Below are 19,706 nucleotides of genomic sequence, written 5' to 3' on the forward strand. Positions count from 1 at the left end.
GTTATGAGTTGTCATCTGATATCTATCAAAAAGGACCACAAATCAGATAAAGATTATCTTTCTTCACTCTCTTTTCTCGTAGTATTGGGTATGTCATTAGTTTTCCTAATTTCATAGGATGCTAATCCTTACCCAGCCATTTACATCTTCTAGGGAAGTTTGGAGACTTCCATTTAGTTAGAATCTCTATCCTAGCTGCCAATAAAAGTCTAATTATTAACACGGTGATCATCAACAACATGTGCTAAATCGCTCAGCAACAACATCCTTGGGTTGAATCTCACCTGTTTGGTTAAATGGTGTAAATATTTATTTTCTTTATTTTAAAGCATTTATATCCCACCTTTCCTCCCATAAAATGGGGTGCCCAAAGCGGCAAACATGAAAAATTCAATAATTACAAATGCAGTTATGATTATGATACTTCAGCTCAAGGAAGCATGCTGGCTTGGTTACGTTCTGCAATTCAGGATCTAGGCAAGAGATGCCATCAGAGATCGTCATAATCATCATCACTATTACTATTAACAAATAGATTTACAAACAGAAATTGAAAGGCTATGGCAGAAGGAGTCCAAAGTGATCCCAGTAGCACCCTCGGTGCTCTTCCAAAACACCTTGAAGAGCTCCTGAACAGCATAGGGGTCATAGAAATTACCATCCATCAACTGCAAAAAGTAGCATTACTGGGAGCAGCGTACATTTTGCAATGGTATTTATAGGATGAAACCAGGCAGCCCAGGTCCTTGGGAAGGACTCGATGTCTGGATAAAACAAACCATAAATAACACCTACCTGGCTGTGCGAAAATCACATAATAGTATGGTTCATATGCATAGCCCACCAGATATTGGTGACTGGATCTAGCCTGCTGCATACCAGGTTCTTCCCAAGGACTTTAGATATTCACAGATATTTCCGTAAAATGTGTGCCATTCCAACTAAGATTGCTTTCTGTAGTTGGTGTGTAGTGATGCCATTTACACATAAGATTTATTTATTTATTTATTTATTCACATTTTTTATACCGCCCTTCCTCCAAAGAGCTCATAGCGGTTTACACAGCTGCTCCTCCCCTCCTTCTTGTCCTCACAACAACCCTGTGGGGTAGGTGAGGCTGAGAGAAAGTGACTGGCCCAAGGTCACCCAGGAAGCTAAGATGTTCAGGTATTCTTCCATCTTTTGGTATTGTGCCTAGAATGTTGTTGTTGTCATCATCATCATCTTCTTCTTCTTCTTCTTCTTCATCATCATCATCATCATCATCATCATCACTGCTATCACCAAAACACAACAACGTAATCTTTAACCTTTGACTTCAGAGTGGAGCTGCACCCTCTCAGCAGCCATTTTTTTTTAAGAACCATGCCCCACAACACTGTTTCATCACAGTCAGGTGATAAAACAAAAGGGCTGAAGGGAAGTGGCAGCTGCACACTGAACATGTGCTCCAGCCATCCTAGTTAAAGTAAGATTACACTGTTGCCTTTGGGTTAAAGTGTAACAATAATGCGCATGAAACTAAAATGCAAGCAAAGAAAAATGAGATGCCAAGCAACATGAGCAAAAAAAGGAACTGAGAAAACAAGAAAAAATAACAAAAATGAAAATCAAATGAAAGCAGAAAGCATGTTTTGCACACCCCTATTGAGTACAGAAGTAGCAACCCTGTTCAGGGTAGCCCTATTCGGTATAGTTTCAGCCACCTTGAGCCCAATCCGTTTCCTGATCGGGGGTACCATAAATAGCGTGGCTCCTCTTTTTAGTAGTATGAATCGGATGACACCAACCTGGTGTGGAGGGTCTTTGTACTGCAAGCAGCAATCGGGTGGCTTTGAATTGATTAGGAGATGGAGGTTTCAACAGCCTTGTACAGCGCTAATTGGACTCCAGGGATGTGGTGATAAAGGACAGCCAAGAGAGGATTGATTAACCTTCCTTGTAAATTATGCTACCGGCTCTCCCTACCCCTTGTTGATGACTCCTTCTGGGTCAGAAGTATTCTGGGGATGGAAAACCAAGTAATCCATAGGCTTTCCCTCTTTCCATCCTGCCCCAGACTATTGTTATTGTTATCATTATGATGTCATAAGTGTGTCCTGGCCCCAAGGAGTTCACAATCTGTGTTTCCCCGGTGAGAGAGAAAACAAAGGTATGGAAGAGACAAGCAAAACAAAGGATGGATGTGAAGTAATGAATAAGAGTGAAGAGGTTTAAGCTTTGTTTCTGTTGGGGAACAACATGTTGCAATGATTTTAAATGTCTTATAACAGCTTTTAAAAATAAATCATCCCAAGCGGCAGAAATGTTACATAGAGGTTGAAGCAAGCAAATGCATTTTTTTTTAAAAACACCACAATAATGAAATGAACACAAAGCAGCAAAGGGACAAAATAAAGGCAACAGAACAGCAACAGAGATGCACAGGAGCCAAGAGGGGGTAAAAAGTTTTCCATGCTCTTGGAAAGAATCATGAGGTCTAGAGATATACTTTATGTTTGGAGTGAAAGCTGCGATTCTTGAAGTCCTGGATTTCAAAATGGAGAGTAAATTTGGATTTTGTATTAAAGGGTTCCTGAGTGGCTTAGGGACAATTAGTAAAGACTGTTCTAGTAGCACAATCCTAACTGCCTGCCTGTTTGATCAATAGACTAGAACTTGGAAGTCACCTACAAGTTCTTCCAAAATTCCACCAATTCCATAGTGGTTGAATTGTGGTAATGTCACGGGATGTTTGCAAAACATTTTAACTTCTCAGGCTGAAGATGTCTGTGACAGAACATTGACAAGCAGAATCATTTCAAGGGAAAGGCAGGCTTGGCAGGGATCCAAACTTTATATACAGCCAGCAGACAGGAATGGCCGTGTCCTGTTGGCAGAAATGCAGCGGGGGGGGGGAGGGTACTCAGAAACAGGGGTGCTCAATAGATGCCAGGGCTAGAAGGAAATAGTTTCAGCTTCCTAAGAGGCAGGGTGGATGAAGGGGGTGGGGAAGGGAAGGAGGGGGTGGAATCAGGGGCTTGGGGAAAAGGTGAGTGGAGGAATCAGCAGGAGAAGAGGAGGCACAGAAGTGATGAAAGCAGAACCAAGAGCAAAGGTAGAGTCTGGCTGAACTGTTGAAGGAAAGAGAGAGTTGCAAGATGGGGAGTTAAGGCAGGGTGACCCAGTACAATGGAGGACAGTGTGCCTATACCTTTAACCATTGTATAGAAGAGGTGTAGCTTTTTAAACCCTTCCGTGTTGAGCTGCGCCAGCAAAAATACCTCTTCTATACAGTGATTAAAGGCATAGGCACACTGTTCTCTGCTGTGTCTGGTTACGCTAAGGGTACAGTGAAGCCTCAGAGCTGTGGAATGTGATGGACAGATTCCCCAACCCACCTTCCATAATCTTTTCTTGTTTTGGAAATTTGCTCTGCCCTGAATTCCAGTTCCACTCACAGAATTTTTAAAATTAATTCTAAATTTGGACTTTGCATTGTTTGCTACAGAATTTACAGTTCATTTACATCTCCCCTCCCTTGTTACCAGTGTGCATATGTGCACTGATAAAACCCCACAAAAAAGCAATCTGGGCATGAGTCCAGATGTGGGTTGCATCTAAATTCCCTTGTGCCACATGTGCTCCTGAGCAAAGGGAAACAAGCAGAATAATGTATAACTGTGCAATTATACATACGATCATCTCAAGATTGCTTTTTTCTTGTTTGTTTGCACTGTGTTTTTATCAGTGGACATGTTTGCACCACTAAAAGGACAAGACATGAATGAATGGACTGAAGGAACCAACAGCTGCTCTAAACCGCATGCATAAGGCTCTGCGCTGGTAATCAGAAAACCTCTGCTGAAAACCAAATCACCCAGTAGTAGATCTGGACCTACCTTCTGCCTGCCCTACTGTAGTTTAGCAGAAGAGGCCTTGTCTCTGGTTTTTGCATCCTGGGGGCACAGCCCACACAGATACACTAAGACGATACTCATTAAGATTGCTCTGTTTCCCCCCTACCCTCTGCCTGCCTCCTCTCTCCAACACACACATATGACCCCAGTCCCCACTTCCTGGCACAAGATAAATAACACATTGAGCTTCTGAATATTTCCCACCGATGTTGCAGCTCTCCCCTGGACTCTATTCATGCACTGAACAACATCCCGGACCTGGATTGCGTTTCAGTGTAGCAGGCAGATAACTGGCTGATAACAATCTTTTGGGGCTTGTATAGCCCATATCTCGCAGCTGGGATATTGAGGCTGACAACAGACAGGCCATTGTGTGACAGCCACAGATTTAGTTCAATTGAAGAGCCTCCCTGCTCCTCCTCCCTGCTCCCCAGGCCCTCCCCCTCTCAGCTTCTGCTGAATTTCAGGGCTTGGCACCTTGTTGAGAAAAAGTGTGTGAACTGGAGATCTCTCATTCTCCTTGAAGGCAGCAGTGTCTTGGCTAATGGGGTGTAAACTCTTTGTATTTTAAATGAGGTTTACAGGCCAGACATTGCCTGCAGCCCCTATGCAAGAGTTCAGGGCTCTTTCCTCTTCTTCTCCCTATGTCGCAGAACTTGTTCCATGGCCTTGATCCCAATCCCTCCCCCTCCCAAGAAAGGGAAAAACTCATGCAAATCCCTTCTTTGGTGCTGACATTAGGGTCACTAAATAGCAGGGAGGTGGAATTATGTGTCATGCAAGATGTCACAGGCGCTGTCCAATAGGAGCCTGTGTGTATATGGTCCATAGGTGTCCTCTAAAAAAAAAAAGGTATGTGAAGAAACCAGTATCCTCTCCTCCAAAACCCATCGCACACAGGTACGCCTATCCCATCCAAACTGCTTGCAAACAGATTCAGAGACAGCATCTAGCACACTCTTCCTCTGACAAAATTTGTTAGCACTGCAAAAAGGGGGAAAACAGAGGAAACTCCAGGTGGGCTGGGTCGGCTTTGATTTGGGGGTTCTAGTGCATGCCACCTGTTTTTCAAACATGTAATTATTATCAGTCATACTGTTCCCTCCGAGGCCTGTGTATCCTTTCATTTTTGTTTTAATCGCTTTGCTTGAGTGTAAGAGCTGTCCCTTAAAAATATATAGAATATGAATCAATTAATTCTCTTCAGGGAGAGGGGAGGGTATTTTTGTTGTTACAATTATGATCACATTTGCATTTTTAGAGCAACAAAGGTATTTGTTTCTAAGAGTGAACGGTTTGCTCTCTTTTTTGGAAGGCGATTGTCGTTTTACATTTTCAAAAGTTACCTTGCCGGGAGCAGGGTTGGCGCAACGGATTAGGGAAAATGGAGGGCAGAAACACACACACACACAAAGACAAAACCCCTTTGCATTAATTAGTTTATTTCCCTGTGTGATCCGGGTGCTTATGAAGCAAGTAATGAGGTGTGCAGCCACTTAAAGACTCCTTGAGAAACTCATACTGTGATACTCAAAGATTGAGCTGTTGGCGTTTGAGGGAGAAAAATCTTTTAAAAAAACAAAAACACACAAAACAGCTTCCTGATCTGCTCCAAGTCCAGTCTTTTGGCACCCAAAAGATTCAAAACTGGTATGCAAACTATGCCAATTAACAAGAAAAATGAAATGAAATTGGCTTCTGTGGCGAGGTCCTTTCTGCTCAATGCCAGTTTGCAAATTGTAGCATGAGTTGGGAGTGGAGGTGGGGGGCAAGGAGTGATCTGAAAGAGGGGCCACAACTTGGTGGTTGTCAGATGGAAATGGGACTCAAACTGACATTCCTGTTACAGAGGTTGAAAAGTGGAGAAATAAAGAGGTGGGGTCCAGTGTGGCTCCACTCCTTTAAAATCCCATTCTTCCTGATGTGGAAATGGAATAGGCTCAGCTGTGAGCTGGGTGACCTTGGATCCTACACTCTGGTCAGCCAAACCTACCTCACAGGATTGCTGTGAGGATTAAATAGAGGGAACTTTGCCTCATGGGAGGAAAAGTAGATAGAAACTAGTAATGCTGTTTTCAGGGGTTAGGAGAGGAGCGCATCAGCAGCCAACTGGCTTAGCCACTTCCTTCTCCCCAGAACAAGCAGAAGCATGTTGAATTCCACAAAAAGAGTACAAATGAGAGAATAAATTATGCAAAACGAGTGAAACCAGGCAGATTCTCTTAATTAAATTAAATTAATTAATTAAATTAAGGAAATCATGCACATTTGCTTAATAGGTTTTAGATGGTTTCCCAGTGGCTTTTTTTCTTTTTAAAGAATATAAGAACTGCCCTGCTGAGTCTCCACCTAAGGCAGCAATCTTCTTTCCAGCAGTGTCCAGCTGGATGCCTCTGGAGAAGTCAAAAGCATTAAAAGGACGGCCCTTTCGTTGTCTGTTCCCCCAGCATCTTGATTCCAGGGGTAGATTGCCTTTGTACATGGAGGTTCCATTAACTGCTGCAGTCGCTCAGTGCTCCTAGAGAGCAGCGGGTGCTGTTTCCAGCTGAGTTGCAGCTCTCTATCCAGCAGTGGCCAAGCAAATGCCTCCAGGAAGCCCTCAAGCTGGGCAGAAAGGAACAGCTCTCTCCTGCAGGGCAGCAGCAGTGCTAATGACTCTATTTTGCTTGCTTTGCTGGTTGCCATTTTGGTCCATAATGCCTCTGGCATAAATGTCATCGTGGGGCACTGTGGGGAAAAATGGTGCCCAGCACAGACAGCAGACACCATTTTTCCTCACAGACGTCCTGCGTTGATGCTAAGTTGAATGACTTGTGGGGGGGAAATGAAAGCTGCCAGTGCAGGGTGGGGCTACCAACTTTTCCCACACTGAATCCCCAGGAACAACACTGATTGTGGCATTGTGGGTCACTCCTCCCAATGGGCATGTGCTATTGCCAGGCCTGCCGGTGGGTGCCAGGTGGTTGCCTCTGGGAAGGACACAAGCAGGGTGCAGTTGCCAAGTGGAATATTGCAAAGTGTAAAATTCTGAAATGATAAAGGAACACCAAAGGGGGGGACCTCCTCTTTCCGATTCTGCTCCCACTGGTTCTACCAAGATTGAGCCTCATCTGCCCAAGCTCCATCCTCCTGGCCTTACCCAGAGTTCACACATTGCAGTGTCTGACATTGGCTACTGTCTCAGCTTGGTTGCTCTGCATTAAACAGACACAGTGGCATGTGCTTGTGCCTCTCGATGCATCCTGGCAAAGCACACTGCATGTTCTGTGAACATGACTGGAAGCACAGAGCCTCCAGCCCATCTCTCCCCCAGCCTCTCTGATCACGCCTCTTGGTGTTTCAAGACTTTGAGAGCTTCTGATGAGTGGGATCCTAATGGCAACATGAGGCACTGAGAGCTTGAAGAAGATGTAGCAAGCCCCCTTTCCCCCAGAGAACAATAAATGCTGCAGTGCTCTCAGGCAGCCCTGAGTAATGATATCATAAGAGGGCAGAAGCTGGGAGTGTTGAGATCTGGGGCGGGAGGGGGAGTAAGGGGGCGGTCTAGCTATAACCATGGCAGAAGAATTCTCCTGATTGTTCAGAGACTTTAAAACTGACCATAACACCAGACTCTTGTGGACTTTGAAACCTGAGGTATAGCCTGGGATTCTGCCAAGACCAGGGTGCCTTTGAGTATGTGCAATGTGCTGGTTCCTCATCACTAAGAAACCTCATCTTTGGGTCTGCTTAACGGAACAGCCTTCCCAGTAAAGACGACACAAAGACACCCATGTTGACTTAAGTTCCAGCACCGCTTGCTTTTAGTAAATCTCTCCGCTAATTATTTTTAGGTATATAGAGCTGCCTTACGCAGAGCAAGACCATCAGTACATACAGACTTGCCTACTTTGATAGGCAAGTTTGGGATTCTGGGATTTGATAGGCAAGTTCTCCAGGGATTCCGACAGGGGTCTTTCCAGCCCTACCTTGGGGTGCCAGGGATTGAAAATTCTGCATGCAAAGCAGCTCCATCACTGAGCTATGGATGTTCCTGACAGAAGCTACCTTTGCTTGAATCAGACCACTGGTCCATCTAATTCAATATTTATTTCATTTATTAAATTTCTACCCTGCTTTATCTCCCCGAAGGGTATGCGTAACTGACTGGCAACAACTCTCCAGGGCAGGGGTGTCAAACATAAGGCATGCAGACTGGGTGGAGCGGCCTCTGGAAGTTCTGCCTCTGTTGCAGCTGGGCTCTTCCAGCTCCACACTTTCAGCAGCACCTCTTCTGCCAAGACTCTGGAAGGGAGAGAAAGAAGGAGGCTTCAGAAGGCAAGGAATGCTGCAGGGGAAGGAAGAGACCAAGAGGGATGAGAGGGAGACTCTGCTGAGACACTGGGATAGCCCAATTATCATGTGGGCATCCCTTTCAGCAGCGCTGCTTCTGCCAAGGTATCACTTTGCAGACCATCTCTCAGCTGCTGAACTGTGACGTGAAGCCCCGGCGGAAGGGGCACTGCTGAAAGGTGGCCTGCATGATAATTGAGCTCTCTCATATCTTGAAAAGAAGATCAAGATTTTGTACATTGTTTCCTCCGTCATTTGCAGTTAACGAGTTCCTATCTGAGAACAAAGTGCTTATTTCTGGTCATCATCTGCTTAATGACATCCCTTCCTGCTTAAAGATGTCACTTCCAAACCTCAGCAGGTACCATGAATTCTATTTGGCTCACTATTTGAAATGAGTTTGACACCCGTGTGCCAGGGTTTCAGGCAGACACCAATGACTGAACCAGGGAGTTTGGAGGATGGGGATATAGTTCAGTGGGGGAGCACCGCTTTGCATACAGGAGTCCTCAGATTCGATCCTTGGCTGTATCCGATCCTTTGTAGGGCTGGGAAAGACCCCTGATGCAAACCCTGGAGAGTTGCTGTCAGTTTGTGCTGACAATATTAAATTAGATGGACCAATAGTCTGGGTCAGTTTAAAGCAACTTCCTGTGACCTTTTACAATTAAAGCATGGGTTGAACTCCTGAGCTGTAGCCCCTCTGTGAAGATACACCATGAGCCTACAAATGAGCCTCCTGGTGCTGGTGCTGGTGCTCCTGGGGGGCAGCATTTTGATCCAGACTGAGGGCCAGTGGTCCCACAGCAGAGGTGAGATCTGAACCTCATGTGCCCAGATCAATGTCAGCCTCTCTGAGCTGTGCTGTGGGTGCATTAGAGAGGTGTTGGCTGTCCTCCCCACCAGCACGTATGCATTCGCATTCTCTCGCTCCTTCCCCGTGGTGGTTGCATTACACACACAGCAGTGCGCATTTGTCTTGTCGGTGGGCCAAGGATCTGGGAGAAACCAGCCCGCCCCACTGTGCTCAATTGCCACTTCTCATCACAGTGGGAAGCTTGTCTCTACAGCCGGATCCATTTAAATGGAGATGCGGCCACGTCTTCTGCCGGGCAGGGAAACGGCTCTTGGAGAGTTATAGATCTGTTTGCTGGGGCTTATGTATGTATGTATTGTGAAAGGTAATGCATTTCCCCTCTTGACAGAATGGGAGGCCCACAGAGTTTTTCCCCGCCCATCCCTGCATACACATCTTGGGGGGAGGGAAGCATGGACACGCAGGAGGTAGGGGAAGGAGAGAGAGTCAGGCAGACGTTTAGGATGGAAGTATACGTGCTCTGGAGCCACACAGAACTCATTAGCACCCTTGACATACGTTATTCCACTAAACACATGGACATCAGTGTGGGGTTAGTGTTATCACCCCACTTTCCTCTCCGACATGTTATATGTGCAGGGAAGGTGATCATATGAAGGATTCGTTTGCAGAAGTTATTTTTATAATGTTAGGACTGTAATGGCTCCTTCACAAAAGCCTTGCAATAGTCGTCGTCGTCGTCGTCGTCGTCGTAGTAGTAGTAGTAGTAGTAGTAGTAGTAACAGTATTTGGATAGCACTTTTTGATTGTGCAAATCATTTCATGTGCATTTACCCTTGCAACAATTAGGCAAAATAAATATTATCTGCATATTGCAGATGGGGAAGACTAAGGGGGAATGGTTTGCTCAAAGTCACCTAGTGAGTTCACGGCAGGGCTGAGGTTTGAGCTGCAGAAGTTTGAATTTACATCTGAATCTCTTCAACTGTGTTTGAACGTTACACTTGCCCCATGGTTACCTAATAATTGGTGTGGTGTTTGGGTTATTTGACTGGATTATCATGTGCAGTTTCCATGCAATTATTTCAGTGAGCATTATAAAGGAGCATTCTGGGCATTCTTGTCTGTCATCACAGTTGATTCCATTTTTCCACCATCAAAGTTGGTTTCGTTGCTCAAGAGATGGAGTACACAGAGACTATATAGGTGTATATTTCTCTATGGTTGTCAGCAACTGATTCCCTTTAATCTCACACCATAGGAAGGGTATAGGGATGCTGTTTCTAGAAAAAGCAAACACAGGGGAAGATTTACAACTTCTTTTAGAAACATCACTGATGTGTGATGGGATACAGACTGCAAAAAGAAAGAACCTTCTGAGAGACTTCACTCTTAACCACAGAAACACGCACATAAGCCCACACCTCAACATACATTGTTTAGAATAGCAGAAACTATGGCTAAGGTCATCACAGTTACCATGTCTGCAAATGCATTCTTAGCAAAAATACTGTTTAGACCAAGTCATCAAGTGATGAAGTCATCAAGTGACGAAGGTATACCATGGCCCACTGAATCAGAATCAGTAAGGTGTGGGGTGGAGATGCAAGTAAAACAACAGCAGGAGAGTGTGATTCTTCATTCTTTTCATGCTTGCTTTCGGTGCTCCTGCTCTTCATTCTGAAGAACTCAACCAGGAGTAATGGGTCTTTGCCATTTGGACATCCCCATGGCTCGATCGTGTTTCTAGTGTATCTGCCTTCACATTCCACTCCTGACTCCCTCCTTCCCCTGTCACCTCAAAAGTAAGTGACAGCAAAACATGGGACCCTGTTATAGAAAAGGGACCCGGGTGGAGGGAAGAAAAAAAGGGCAATTCTCTGAGGGGAGTCTTGTTAGCTGTCGCTCTCTCTTGAAAACATTCTGGACAAAAAAAGAAAAGGAAGTTGGCAGACACCCTCCTGTGAAGGCAACAGTTGGGTCAAGAATCTGGTGGGAGCAGAGTGAAGGGAGAATTCATTAATGGAGGGAGGAAGGGAGGGGAATGAGAGAGGTGATGAAAAGCAAGGGACAGGACAGGACTGGTCGACGGAAGGATGCGTTGGGAGAGAGGGTGCCATGTTCCAGAGGGGTCCCTCCCATGATGGAAACAGTGCCTTTCCAGGAGAGAAGAATCTAGAACATTGCAGAGTTGGGCTGTTTCCAGTGTGATGATCCGACTGCATCATCTGGCCAAGATGTGAGATGAGATTATAGGCAGGACAGGCTAGTTGAAATCGTTTCCAGAAAGGGGGTCCTGCCAGAAGCTGAGAGGCACATAAAAGGGTGGACTGAGAAAGCAATTGGTGATGGTGTCTTAAGGACTGCAGCGCATACCGAGAAAAGCCCAGGTACTACCGTGTGCTCTTCCTAGTTTTGCTAATCCCCTAATCTCTTAGATAATCTATCCCAAAAAATGTAAAAATTGCTATAGGATTGAAGTGTGCCTCTGAATATAATACCTGAGGGGGCTGATGATACGTTGTCAAAGAATGAGGCTTCCTCCCCCCCGCTTCTAATCACCTACTGTCACCAATTTATTAATTTTAAGAGGTGCTCAGTTTAATCTTGTAAAGTTAATGGGAAGAGGGAAGATTAGGGGAAGCACGTGGTTGGAGGGAAGATGGGTTAGGCCGCGCTGGATTTTGTCTCTAGCTGGTGGTGTTAGCCTGGTAAAAGCTGTTCTGCTATAATTGCAGCTGGGAATCGAAAGAACTTTTGGAGTTTCTAAGCTAGCAAGAGTGGGGTCTGGTAGGCTAAAAAGGGTGGGAGGCTGGGGTTATGTGGTTTCTAGAGAGGCCTCCAAAATTATCATTATCAGAAGTTTATTAGGTTTTCCCTTTTCTTCCTTAAACATACATATACCCAAAAAATATACAAACAGTGGGTATCAATCCCTGACTTCCCTTGCCCAACTGCCATGTAGCAGCCCTTTACCCATATAACTTCTGTTGTTCAATTTCCCCATCCACTCTTCCTCCTCAAAAAGACTGAAATAAGAAGAAAAAGAAAAGAGAGAGAAGATGAGATGGAGAAAGAAAGAAAGAAAGAAAGAAAGAAAGAAAGAAAGAAAGAAAGAAAGAAAGAAAGAAAGAAAGAAAGAAAGAAAGAAAGAAAGAAAGAAAGAAAGATTGGGAAACATGGGGTGGAAGACCTTCACTTGCAAGGTGGTATCATCAGGCAGTAGATGCACAGGCAGTCTTGATGTGATCTTATCTATGATTTCAAGATTATCTTTGTGTGGTGTTTTACCAATGTTCAGGAGCACATGTGCTTCATACACACATTCACACCAAGGTTGCATTTTTGTGGTGCTTCCTCTGTGTGCATGTGCGTATTGACGTACATTGGCACTATTGAGAAGGAATACAAGATGCAAATGAACAAATGGAAATGGGAACTTCAGTAAACAGCACATGCTCCAATTCTAGAATCAACTGAAAACCGTTTCCTGCATAAACTGGAAATAAGTAAAGCTGAACAGAGAAGGCTTCTAGAACATTACAGTGACAGAGGACCCAATCCTATCCAACCTTCCAGCACAGATGCAGCTATGCCAATGGGACATGTGCTGCATCCTGCTGTGCAGGGACAGTCACCAAGGACTCATCATGGTAAGGGAACGTTTGTTCCTTTATTTCAGGGCTGCATTGCGGCTGCATCAGTGCTGGAAAGTTGGATAGGATCGGGCCCAGAACAGGGAAAATTCACTCACTACATTTGAATCCTATGAAAATAATCAAAAGATGCCCACGCCTAAATAACATTTTCAAGTAGAGTATTGTATTCTAATGCGTTATACACACATCCAAATTTGTAATGCTGCATAAGGAATATGAATGATAAATTTGGCTTTCTTCAAATATTTGCAAATATTCCTTTCAGCTCTATTTCCTGTCCTAGAAAGGGGACCCATGGATTTCACTAGTCCAGTTTCTCTTCTTTTTTCTTGATTGAAAAGATCAAGAAATATCCCTTTAAAAAATTTCCTGGCTAACAGAAACTGGCAAGTAAATGAAAAGATGACTTCTTTTGCTGTTTCTGCCATGCTTATATTCCAAAAACATTTTATAAATGAGTTCTTGGAATTTATAAGGATAAATGAGATGAATGAGAACTGAAATATTTTTATATCAATTTTCAATGCAATTCAAGCATTATTATGACGAACAATCTAAATGAATATGATGTACTTATTTTGTTGTTTTTGTATATTATATGTTATATAACATAAAATATAAGCACAAGCATATTTTGAATATCCTGTATTGCTTTATCAAAATCATATACAGTACCCACGTATGTAGGTTTCAAAAGTTTATGCAGTCTATCTTCTTTGAAAGATATCAGTCTGAGTCTTTTTCTCTCTCATCTGAACATAATGCGTGATCTTTAGTATCACTTCAAAATCCTAAAGTCTTAGTAACCAACCTTTAATCCCAGGAACCAAAGGCTCTTTCCGCACATGCGCTAGGAAAATCTTTGCTGCTATCTGCAAATTTTACACCAGGATTTTGTCTCAACAATAGTGTGACTTAAGACTGGTCCAAAATGCATCCTGTTTTTTCTACCTCATTCCCAGCCGGGGGACCAATTTGAGGGGATTTGCCAAGGGAGAGGGTGAACTCATTCTTAAGACATTTCTCAGCCTAATGGCAACTGCCATTTTTCCGCCAAGAAGCCCCCATCAGAATAATTCCATATGATATTGCATTGTTTCCTGAGTATTCTAGGGAAAAATTCATGGCAGCCAGTGGGAACTGGTCACTTTGAAGAACTCCACACTATATCATTTCTACCACCATGAAAGAGGCAGCATAAAAGACATTTAAAGGGAAAAATCACAGCCACCTGTCTCCAATTAGCAGAGAGTTGTCGTGGATGTTTCTTAGATGTTTTCTGAATCTCTATCTGAAATCACTCCTGGTTTCCATCCTGCTGAATTTTGCTTGACACCCAAAATTTGAGACAGAAAATTATTTAATGAGATGTTACAGTGTGGCAGTATTAACTTCCCAGTAAGACAGTGTCTGCAGCTTTGGGGGACCTATTGCCAGTCATTTGACAGACAGCAAGCCCAATTCCTGTCCAATCTTTTCTAATGGGTCCTGTTGCTTAACCTCCATTTTGCTCTTGTGTCATCCTCTGCAGGTTCCATCAGGGCGACTACACAGTGGAGGTGAGCATCAATGACTACTTGGATATCTACTGCCCACACTATGAGATCCCATTCCCTGTGGAGCGCATGGAACGGTACATCCTCTACATGGTGAACTATGAAGGCCATGATTCCTGTGACCATCGGCAAAATGGCTTCAAACGCTGGGAGTGCAACAGGCCTGATTCGCCCAATGGGCCCCTGAAATTCTCAGAGAAGTTCCAACTCTTCACCCCTTTCTCGCTGGGTTTTGAGTTTCGGCCAGGCCACGAGTATTACTACATCTGTGAGTATTGAGAACCACCAGTCACTTGCCTTTCAGGGGTTGAGAACCAGTGTAGGGAAACTCCCATTTGAAAGCTACCATTAAACAAGGGTGGGGCAGTATGCAAAACAGAGCTGCAAAGACTTATGGGTAGATACACTAGGGCAGTGATTTTCAACCTTTTTCATCTCACCACACATTGACAAGATACTAAAATTGTCAAGGCACACCATCAGTTTTTTGACAATTGACAATGCGTACCATGCTGTAGGTGGGGGGCTCAATCCCCCAATGCCCCTACTAATAAATGACCCTCCCCCCAAATCCTGTGGCACACCTGCAGACCATCTGCACCACACTACTGTACCATGGCACAGTGGTTGAAAATGGCTGCACTGCGGGCATGGCAATTCTACATGAGTATTGCTATTGGCAATAGATACCTTGTTCAGCATTTCTTGAAGCTTGCTCGTAAGAGCCCTGAGGTCCCCTGAGAGCCATCTAGGGGCTCCATGAGCACACCATAAGTGGCCACTATCTGCTTAGTGCTGCATCACTGTATATACGCCAGTGCTCTGGCATCACCGCCAGAGTTTCCAGAGACTCTGTTTAGGAATTTAAAAGACTCCAGAGACCAAAAGTTTGAGAACTGCTACCTTATTGGATATGAAATAGGTTGATTGTCAAGGCTCTATTCACACAACAAAGGGCAAAAAAGAACTACCAAAGGGAACAGGGATATAATTCAGTTTAATTTAGGGATATAACTCATTTGTTTGAATTCATCACTTACTCTGTCCTGAAGGATTTTGGCCTAACCCCACAGTTTACAATGCTTCCCCCAAAAAGCCTTATGGTTATAAGGAAAACCAAGGCTGCAATCCTAAACCTAAAATCCTAAATCCTAAATATGCTTCCAGGTAATTCAAGCTCCACTGACCAAAATGGGACTTGCTTCTCAAAAAACTTGTATTGCAGTGTTTCTCAAACTGTGGGTTGGGACCCACCAGGTGGGTCGCGAGCCAATTTCAGGTAGGTCCCCATTCATTTCAATATTTTATTTTTAATATATTAGACTTGATGCTACCCGGGCATGTGACTGCATTTGGGGAAATGTTACAGACCTGTACTTTTAACAAGCTACTATGCATATTCTTTTAACAATGATAGTCAATGGGACTTACTCCTGGGTAAGTGTGGGCAGGATTGCAGCCTAGTATTGTGAAAAATTTTCCTTCTTGATGATGTCACTTCCAGTGGGTCCTGACAGATTTTCATTCTTAAAGTAGGTCCTGGTGCTAAATATGTGAAATCCACTGATGTATAGGATTGTGCTGTTAATAGCAGAAGATTCAGGACATAGAAAAGGAAGGTCTTTCTTGCCTTTTTAACACCTTTTATCTCACAGGACCCATGATCACAGGATATCACAAGGGCTCCTAGGTTTAGAAGTCATTTATTCATGGCATGTTTATTCTTCCCTTCTTCCAAGAAGGCCAGGGTGGTGGCCCTGAAGTTCCTTCTCCACCAATTCCAACAACAAAGTTGTGAGGTAAGCACAACTGAGAGAGAATATGACTATTGCAGGGTCACCCTTTCTGTTTCAAAGCACACAATAGCAGCCAGTAGTGTAGCTTGAGGGGGTGCAAAGCACTACGTTTTGTAGCTGGCGGCCCCTCCCTTTTGGAGCCATTCCAGGCGATGGCTTTCGCCTCCATTTTGCTAGCTGTTCAGAATGGCTCTGAAGAGGAGGGGGAGGGGCCACTTGCACAGCTCAGTGAGCCACCTGCAAAACTTAGTGCTTTGCACCCCCTCTAGCTACGCTACCAATAGTAGCAGATCTTGGTCCATTAGGGGGAAAAAATCTACAAGCTACTGTAGAATAATAATGTTATCAGGATTTACTAAAATGTCACAAAGCAGTGTGCAAATGTTACTTTTTTCCAAAACCGTTCTTCAAGCTGAATGCTCAGCAGCCAGCCAGTTCTTTGGCACTCCACAGCTTGCTCCCTACTTTGTGACATTTTAGTTGGTTCTAAGAAAAGTGTTACCCCACAGTGGACTGATATGGCTACTTATGCTATTTGTGCGTTCTGAGACAGAGCAGCCCTCAACTAGTCTCATTCTCTTTCTGCCTTGTCTACCTTACAGAATTGCTTTAAGGATCAAGGTGGCAGGCGGAACCTCAAATATGCCACCCTTGGAAGAAGGGTGGGGTAAACACATAATGAAGAGATTTTTTTAAAGCCAGCAGCCTTCACATTATCCTGTGGCAATGGATGAAATATGGGGAAAAGAGTTTCCTTTTCCATTCCCTGAACCTCTTGCCACTAAGTTTCCTTGGGAACCACAAAGGTGATGCTGTTCCCCAAGAGTAGAAGATATCAGTCCTTTTGGATCCTTACAGATTCTCCTGTGGCATGGGATAATTGTGCGGGGGAGGGGGGGCAGTGCCAATTCCATTTCACCTTTCCCCTATGTAGCTGATTCACTGTCCTGATTACACTGTCAATCCTAACCCAGGCAATCATGGGGACCTGGTTTAATTAGCACAAATGACTCTATTTAACCTCCATTGGTGACTTGAGAATTTAGGACGTCCAGGTACCCAGCTGGGCCCACATTCTGAGAAAATAATAAAAATAAACCAATATGAGGCAGAGAGAGAGAGAGAGAGAGAGAGAAACCCCTCAGTGGCCCATCATTTTCTCTTCCAAAGCGGGGGGAGGGCTGAGGGGCAGGAACATTAAGGAAAATTCTGTTCCCAGACCATGTTTTGGCTTGTAAATGATTTGAACTCAGGCCTCCCGCCGAGGTCTCTGGCCTACTGTGCTACCGGTGAGGAAAAATAATCAAATGCTTGAAATTAGTTTCCCAGACCACCCATTAAGAAGTCCCTGATTTAAGAGTCTTCGTTTATCTTGATTTTCTTTTCTTTTTTTAAAGTGTGTGTATGGGGAGGAGGGGAAATTCTACCTCTGTTGGGGACCAAGTCCTGTTTCACACATGATGTTTTTCCATACAAGCTCTGAGTGTGGCCTGTATCTTTCCATGAAAAGGATGTAAAAGCACTCAGCTTATCTGCAAATTCAAAAGCCCAGGAGATCCCTGCTATAAATGCTCACTCATGGGGGATCCACATGGAACCCTGTTTCTGCTCAGTGACCACACCTGGCTCAAGCTAGTCAGCCTTTTTGAACATGCCCTGGATGATCCCTGTCCCTGTTTTGCCATTGGGAGATACCCTGTTGGAGTTTTAGTGCGCATAAGTTGTAGCTGTCATTTTTCCAGGTTTGACTCTTTCACCAAGTCCCTATCACAAAGGAGGGCAAAATAAGGTCTGGAAGCAAAACCTCTAGTCTAGCCCTCTGGTTGCTCTGAGTCACACCTTTTCCTAGGCACAAACACACCAATGCTGCCAGCCCAAATGTTGCAGCTTTGCTCCCACCTGCAGCATTGATGTGTTTGTGTCTATGCGCACATGTTTGCATGTGTGTGTGCCTGCATGGAAGCAGAGGCACAGCCACCAACTGAACATGAGCAAGTATATGTCCTGAACACCCTGACTGCAGGTCTCACATAACTGATCTAGGCTAGGCTGGCTCATCTACAAGGCCAACTGAGATGGTTGCCTCACAGCCCAATCCTCAGCTGCCCGAAGCGTGGGGCTGCCACAGCGCTGAAAAATGGCTGCCATGGCATCCAACACGCAACCGGGCAGCCGGCGCCAGCTCCTCACAAGAAGGGGATGAATGTCCCCTTCCCCCAGGTTAGGAAAGTTGCCCTGAATTGGGGCTACTTGATTCTGTGGCAATGCTTGGGCTGGCACAGAATCAAAGATCTCCGTAACAGGCCGCACATGGAGCTCAGGATCCGGTGGAGCTGAGCTCTTCTGGTCCTAACCTCCACCCAACCTGCTCCCTCCCCTCACCACAGCTCCCCCCACCCTCTGCCCACCCTGGAATGCCTCCTTCACACCTCCCCCATGCCCCCATTTACCTCTTGCACCCGGCGGTTCAGATGACTGCGAAGCGGTGGAACACCGGCTATTCCCTGGTGCTAGCCTGCTAGCGCTGGGCTAACTCTGGTGCTTGGCCAGCACTAAGCCCCACAAATGTGCCTCATGGCACATTTACGACAGTGGCGCGCACTGCATAGGATTGAGTCCTCAGCTGATTGGCTGAGGAGCACTCATCTCCGCTGCTAACCTCCACTGCTTCACCTCCTCCTCCCCCACTCTCTTTCCAGGCATGAAAGTAATTGACATGGGGTAGCCACCCCCACCCTCCAACACATTTCAATATTTTGGGCTGAGGCAGAGGAGCAGTTCTGGAAAAAATATAGCAATCCAGAAGGTGGAAGAGCAAGACCAGAAAAAAGTGACCATCCCCCCAAAGTGCTCCACCTCATTTATATTTGCTTTCCCTCGCAACACCCTTGTGAAGCAGATCACAGCTCTCTCCAGACCGCAGCAATTTGACTTCAGCAGGGCCCAGAGCAAGCAAAGCCTGGTGTCCTCCTTGTTGTTCATTTCAAGGTCAACATTAGGGAGTGAAAACTTCACATCATAGAAAACCCGCTCCAGCCTGGCAGAAAGCATCTGAGGAATCAGAAACTTCTTCCAATTTTTTTTCCCCAATCAATAAAGAAATGTTAAAATACTAATAATAACAATATTAATTAAAATCCACGACCCCAAAGCACTCTGCGCCTGCAACCCATCTCTCATAGGCCGGGAACGAACAGGCAGACTTATCTTTCGTAATATTTTTCCTCTCCTGCTCTAAAGCATCTGTTTTCAACCCTCTTAATTTGTTCCTTTTATCTATATTAAATTACCATTTTCTCTCTCTTCCCCTCTGCCTGTGTAAAATGTCACTTGTAAAATAACTACATTTACTACTCTCTCTCTCCCCCCCCCGTCTTTTTTTTTATTTTTAATGTCGTTAGGGAGAGATTACACAGGAGTAAATAGTGAAACTCATCACGGCTAAGCCAGTTAGAATTCGTGTCATGTGGAACATTAGAAATTACGCCTCTTTGAGGGAACCGTATTTAGCAGACATGAAAGAACAAGCATTACCTCCTTCTATAGCTTGCAAATTGGAATTCCATTAACCTTCCAGGCATTGAGATGAGGGTCCTGTTTGCACGCCATGGTTCTAGGTCAAGGTTAAGCAGTGGCTTTTTGGGACG

At 44.7% G+C, this 19,706-nt stretch overlaps 1 protein-coding gene across 1 annotated transcript in view; it reads left to right on the forward strand.

Moving 5' to 3' along the window:
- EFNA2 (ephrin A2) overlaps window positions 1-19,706 on the forward strand; it is a 199,853-nt gene that overhangs the window by 160,204 nt on the left and 19,943 nt on the right. The window contains exon 2 of the mRNA XM_066636234.1: window positions 14,239-14,531. Within this exon, the coding sequence (XP_066492331.1) occupies window positions 14,239-14,531 (293 nt within the window). The remainder of the gene's footprint in view (window positions 1-14,238; window positions 14,532-19,706) is intronic.

Source organism: Tiliqua scincoides, chromosome 8 (genome assembly GCF_035046505.1).
Source record: "Tiliqua scincoides isolate rTilSci1 chromosome 8, rTilSci1.hap2, whole genome shotgun sequence".
NCBI lineage: Eukaryota > Metazoa > Chordata > Lepidosauria > Squamata > Scincidae > Tiliqua > Tiliqua scincoides.